Below are 6,103 nucleotides of genomic sequence, written 5' to 3'. Positions count from 1 at the left end.
TCAATATGAGATGTCAAACTGATTCAAAATCAGAGAATTAACAAGCGTGCATGTGTTATTTACACATGATATGCAAGTCATAATTGATTGCATGTGAGTGATCTGATCATTACGAGAAGTAATGACAAGAGGATCATCTCTGAAAATCTTGATGAGATTGAAAAGTTTTATTTGAAGATTACAATCTTCGTGACTTTAAAAGTTTTAGATGATACATGTCACATGTTGGTGATGTGAATTTTGAAGAGATCAACGAAGCTAAAGTTATCATAGCTGGAATGGATTTATATTTATCCAAGCGTAGATGAACAAGGATCTCTCAAGAAGGATTGCAAGTCTGTTGTACTTTTTAAAATTGTACAAAATTAGACATAGGCTATACAGTTGGTAAACTGGGTAGATGCACGAGTACAATGGAAATTGGTCACTTGGAAGTGATTGCAATGAGATTTAAGGTGTATGATATGTGCTCGTGAGCTTGGACTGCAATACGAAAGATATCTAATTGTACTATGTGAATATAGTATGTAAATTAGATATTTGACTTTAAGAACTTAAAAGTGATTCGAGAATACATTTCACACTTAGCAGTCGTGTCATGGAAATCCTAAACTTAGCTCGATTCATGATGGAATACGAGTCTGGTGCATAAAATAAATGCAGTTAAAAGGCTGAGTAGCCACTTTGTAAGGATATTCCTAAATGACAAGGAAAATGTGTCTTCAATATGCATATATCGTGTAATCAATATGCAAATTGGGAGATCACATTATTGTGTATGAAATGGTATGTCTCACATCTATGATGAGGACATAATACCATTAAACAACTATTCTCAACGAGAATTATCATGATTGACTATGTAAAGTCAAATGATAATGTTTGGATCCACTGACCAGATGGTTAAACTGAGTGAATCTGTTTAAGACAAGGGAATCTAGTTAGACCGAGAGATAGTTGTCAAATCATCGAGAGGAATGAGCCTTGCCTATTGCTTAACGGCGTCATGGTGGACACCCAACCTTGCTGACTGGAGATCCCAAGAACTTGGTTCAATGGGACAACTAAATCATGATGACTAAATCACTGTGGGGGTAACCCCTGGCCTATTTCTATGATGATGAAACAGTGAGACCCGTAAGGTACGAGGTTAAACTTTATGCTTTTAATGATCTTTGACGAATACAAGGATTTCAAGTTTGAATACATAATATTCGATTGAGTAAACGCGGGTTACTCTATAAGATAAAGATCACCTATGTAAGAGAGAAGTATGGTCGCTTCAAAGGATAATTGCGAGGCACAATTCTTTAGAAACTCTTGCAGAACCAGGACGATGTTCCAGGGCCAAAATGGACATAATCATGAGAACTGAATGAGTCAGGAAAGATATAGTGATGAGTATGTCATCGTTTACACAAACGGTCGAACAGTTCAAGGACATCGCGTCATACTGTCTACCAGTAAAGTCGATATACTTATTCGAGCGAAGGTTCAAGGACATGGCTATTGAATATGGTGATAGTAGATTATTTTATTAGCGCTCTGTTTCAAAATATTCGTTCATTCTACTTTTTTTTTTGTTAGTTATCCGCACTTAGAGCCATCTTGTTTAACATAGTTCAAACCCTTAACATCTCAAAGAAAGCTGAGAAAGATACTAACGCCTTGCTCCCGAGTTTTAAAAAGGAAGGAAGGCTCCCGAGTTTTAAAAAGGAAGGAAAGCAAGTGGAGGGTAAGTAAAGTTGAGGGTAAGTAAAGTTGTTTTACTTCCCTCCGTAATCGTGCTCCCGAGTTTTTAAAAGGAGCGAAAGCAAGTGTTATTGAATACAAATTTAACAATCTTTCACTCCAAAATTTTCACTCCAAAAATGGGATGAAAGTACTTTACCCCCTAATCACTTACTTCCTTCCCATTAAAAAACTCGAAAACAAGCCGTAAGCATCAAGAGGTGTAGGGCGTTTATTTTGCTTTTAAACGTAGCTTGATGTGGATAAAATCTATAGCTCGACATTTTATCTTTTATTATAAATAAAAAATAAATATTTAAATTTTTATGCAGTACTTTGTTTTTCAAAAGTAACATGTTCAAGGAACCGGTATATGGAGACAGATCGAGTATGAAATTGTACTGTCTGTATTTGTACAGAGTTCAATGCTCTTTAGGTTTAATCATGCTTATCAGAGGTGTGACATGAATGATTATACAAAGACTCCTTTTTCTAAGTCTTATAAATACTTCATTGGTTTTAAAGTAATTGTTTAATTTTGAAAAAAGAAATTATTTTAAAGTAATTTTCTATTTATATTTTTAATATCGTTATTCAAATTATAAAATTTAGTTTATATTTTTAAGATAAATTTTACACCATATACAATTATTATATCACCGATTTTTATTTTCAAATCTAACTCTATATCATAAATAATGGTGTATTTAATGTAGTGAATGCAATAAATGTGAATAATAATATAATTTTATTATCAATATTACAGTTTATTAATATGCTTAATTTTTTTAAAAATTCACAATTATTTTTAAAAATTCACAATTATTTTAAAATATTCACAATTATTTTAAAACAGTAAGAGTATTTTCTTTCAATTCAGAGGTCTAGGCATGCTCGTGCCAGGATTAAATAATTAAACTTTTTATGGGAGCCAAAGTTTTTCTTTTGATTGCCAACCAATGTTGGTACACTATAATGGTTGAACTTTTGTATCCAGGAGATCACGATTTGATTCCTAATTTATGCGTGTGTTATCGATTAACAAAAAAAGTTTTTCTTTTGATAATATAGGTAACCCGAATTCGGGGTTTAACTTTTGATCATTTGTTCCAATTCGGAAGAAAATTAAGAGTTCAACTCCTACGTCAGCCAATCAGGTGTCAGCACTAAAAGCTAAATAAATAAGAAGTTTTTTTCTTTGGAACGCAATTACTAAGAAGTTGCTTGCTACCCCGTATAGTTGAAACTATGGATCCAGATCCATATTGAGCGGGGGCACTCATAACTTACATTTTCACTAGTCAACAGTATCAATGTCAACTCTCCTTTTGCTACAGCTACTTACACTTCTACAAGGTCATAACTTGTGTGAGCCTGAGCCAGAGTTATATGTTATTTTAAGTCCAAAATATAATATTAGTAAGCCTCTACATATCTTCAAATATTAGAGTGCACCATCCAACTATTTAAAATTTAAGGAGACCTGCTGGAATAACAAAAAGCATGGATCTGGATCCTGTGTTTGCCGCTGCCATTGCCGGAGATGCTGATGCCTTGGCTAAATTGGATATGATAGCTGATGGAGCACTACACAACAATGATAAAACTATCCTTCACAAAGAATCTGAGAAAGGAAATATAAAACATGTGCGTTTTATTTTGGATAAGTTTAAACACAAAAAACTTTTGGTCAAGCTAAGTACGCGACGTAGTCATACTGCACTTCACCTTGCAGTACAGGGTAAACACACTGAAGTGGTTAAGGCCCTCATCGAGGAAGCTAGAAATCTGCCTTCTTCTACTTCTTCTTCTGCTAATCCTCCAATTAGTCCATTTCAAGCTTTTCTTAGGGAAGTTGATCACGACAAGGACACTGCGTTGCATGCAGCAGTATACGCAGGTCACTTTGAAATTGTTATGCTGTTAGTGAAGGCCGATCCAGATGATCCACATACTAAAAACACTAAGGGTAAAACTCCAATGTACATAGCTGCGAAAGGTGGGTACCAAAAAATGGTAAAGAAGATGTGTGAAACTTGCACAGCTCCATCTTTGGACGGTCCAGGTGGTAGTACTGCTTTACATGCTGCAATTAAAAAACTCCGCAAAGGTATGCAGCTCATATATGCATGTACAAATTCAATTAGGCAACAATTGATATTTTCACTTTAACTTGTAGGAAAGTTCAAAAATGATGTGATTACGATGCTCGTTGATGCAGCCGAACGTTCAAGCAGTTCAAATACAAGTTTCGAAGCAATTTTTAATAAAACTCATCACAAGACCAACCACACTGTCTTAGAACTGGCAGTGGAGAGAAATCACGTGGAAGTGGTGGAAATGATATTACAAAGAGATCCGGCCTATGGTCGTGGAATTAAAAAAAATGGTCTTATGCTTTTAATCTACAAAGCCATGGATATGGAGTTCTCGGCTATAGTCAAGTTACTGTCGAAAGCTTACCAAGCTGGAATTCATGACGGGGTGGTCACTTTGATTATTGCTATTAAGAGGCGGGATCATGGTTAGTACTTAATGTGTATCTTCGACACACATTACAAATAAATTCAAGTTCATCATGAATATTTCATTTTTGGACTTTTGTTTTGACCTAACCGACATACTTGATTTTTTTCTTTCAGATGAGATAACACGCCTGTTAAAAGATGCACCGCTGCTTGTAAATTTTGCTGAAAATTATATCGAAGACGAAGGGTGGACACCGCTTCATTACGTCGCATATAATGGACTTGTTTCGATAGTTAATGCCTTTGTTGAAGTGCAAAGGGATGTTAAACATGAATTTGTGTATCCAGATATGGTAGCAACACCATTTCATGTAGCAGCGGAATATGGACATACTGCAACCATGATACGACTTCTGCAATTATGGCCATCTTCATCTTCAGCAGCATACACGGCTCTTGATAAAAAAGGTCGAAACATACTACACATAGCTGCAGCTAAAAATAAAAAGGAAACGATACAAGGTATTTTGAAATATTGTCCTGAACTTACAAGAACACGATTTTGAAACAACAAGATCCGAATAACAATACACTTCTCCATCTACTCATCCGTCATGGTTGTTTTATCCCGGAACTCTTGAAACATAAGGAACTCGATACAATGGCAGGAAAACAAGGATAAATGGACTCCTCGTGACATGCTCTATTTTGAAGCTGATGTTATTGCTGATCAGGTGCTAAAATACCTTCTTTTTCTTTTCTTTTTTGACTAATTTATGGAATTTTTTTTGATCTTATAAAAATAATATGAACATGTGAAATTGCAGAACAAATTATGTTGTTTTTCACATTCTATTTCGGTTAGCAGGTTGCATTATAAATACAGTAATATGTAAAAAGAATCTAAGCTAGGATCATTTCCAGGACATTGAGTATTGCAGTCATATGTACTGATCTTCCCTTATTTACAGGTACAAATAAAAATTGCACTTGACGAAGATGTCCAGACTAATCAGCCCTGGATACCATGGCACAAAAGCACCAAGAAGAAAATGGATACTATCGAAAGCATAGTGCCCCAGACTAGACGAGAGACAAAAGACGTGATATTTAATGAAAAGACAAAGTTGTTTATGGCCGAAAAGCGTTCACAGATGGAAATACTAAAGAGGAAAAATTTAGAAAGGTACAAAAAGAGAACCAACACACAGATAATAGTTACTGCACTTATAACTACAGTAACTTTCACGGTAGGATTTACCATGCCGGGTGGTCTCCGTCAGAGTGGAGAAATTAATGATACAAGTAAAAAACTTGTTGAAGGATTGGCGGTTCTTTCCAAAAAGACAGTTTTCAATGTGTTTATGCTATCAGATGCATTAGCTCTACTGTTATCAACATCTTCTTTGTTTTTCTACTTCCTTGAGTCCATGACTGAAGATCCTCATCAAGTGTCAAAACTCAGTGCTACATCAACTGTGTTCAACACTGTTTCAGTTATGGCAATGATGTTGACTTTCATGGCAGGAACATTTGTGGTGTTGTCGGATTCACCAACCCTGGCCATCTCCGTTTGTGTTATTGGTTTCCTCTTCTTTCTTCTTCTCATATTTATGTTGATCAAATTAGTTTATGACCGACAAGTAAAAAGGAATGAAGATTGAGTATGTTTGTGTTGGACAAACTTAGTATTTTAGACTAAGTTGTGAATCATTTTGAGACTCTATATGAGTGAGACACATTATGTGTTAGTGGTGTGTATTTATTGGAACGTATTCTTCTCTTCGAGGGGATTCCAACGCATATTAACACGCTCAAAATGAGTAAAAGGTGAATAAGAACTGATATTCCAAAGTTTTACCTTTTAATATGAAAAGTGGTTTTGTACCACATCGAGAGTAGCA

The 6,103-nt window shown here is 35.2% G+C and overlaps 1 protein-coding gene across 1 annotated transcript; it reads left to right on the top strand.

The window, feature by feature from the left end:
• The first annotated feature begins 3,015 nt into the window (after positions 1-3,015).
• LOC141696432 (uncharacterized) lies at positions 3,016-5,863 on the top strand. The gene is made up of 5 exons (XM_074500573.1): positions 3,016-3,841; positions 3,911-4,255; positions 4,374-4,721; positions 5,068-5,084; positions 5,171-5,863. The coding sequence occupies exons 1-5, from the start codon at positions 3,235-3,237 to the stop codon at positions 5,861-5,863; spliced, it is 2,010 nt and encodes a 669-aa protein (XP_074356674.1). The 5' UTR covers positions 3,016-3,234.
• The last annotated feature ends 240 nt before the right edge of the window (positions 5,864-6,103 follow it).

Source organism: Apium graveolens, chromosome 11 (genome assembly GCF_009905375.1).
Source record: "Apium graveolens cultivar Ventura chromosome 11, ASM990537v1, whole genome shotgun sequence".
NCBI classification, from domain to species: Eukaryota; Viridiplantae; Streptophyta; class Magnoliopsida; order Apiales; family Apiaceae; genus Apium; species Apium graveolens.
Note: the sequence above shows the minus strand (reverse complement) of the source record. Positions and strands in the feature narration are given on the sequence as shown.

Coding starts and splice junctions, on each gene's coding strand:
- LOC141696432 (XM_074500573.1), top strand. CDS start 3,235: ATGGATCTGGATCCTGTGTTTGCCGCTGCCATTGCCGGAGATGCTGAT. Junction 3,842..3,910: donor AATTAAAAAACTCCGCAAAG/GTATGCAGCTCA, acceptor TTTAACTTGTAG/GAAAGTTCAAAAATGATGTG. Junction 4,256..4,373: donor TATTAAGAGGCGGGATCATG/GTTAGTACTTAA, acceptor TTTTTCTTTCAG/ATGAGATAACACGCCTGTTA.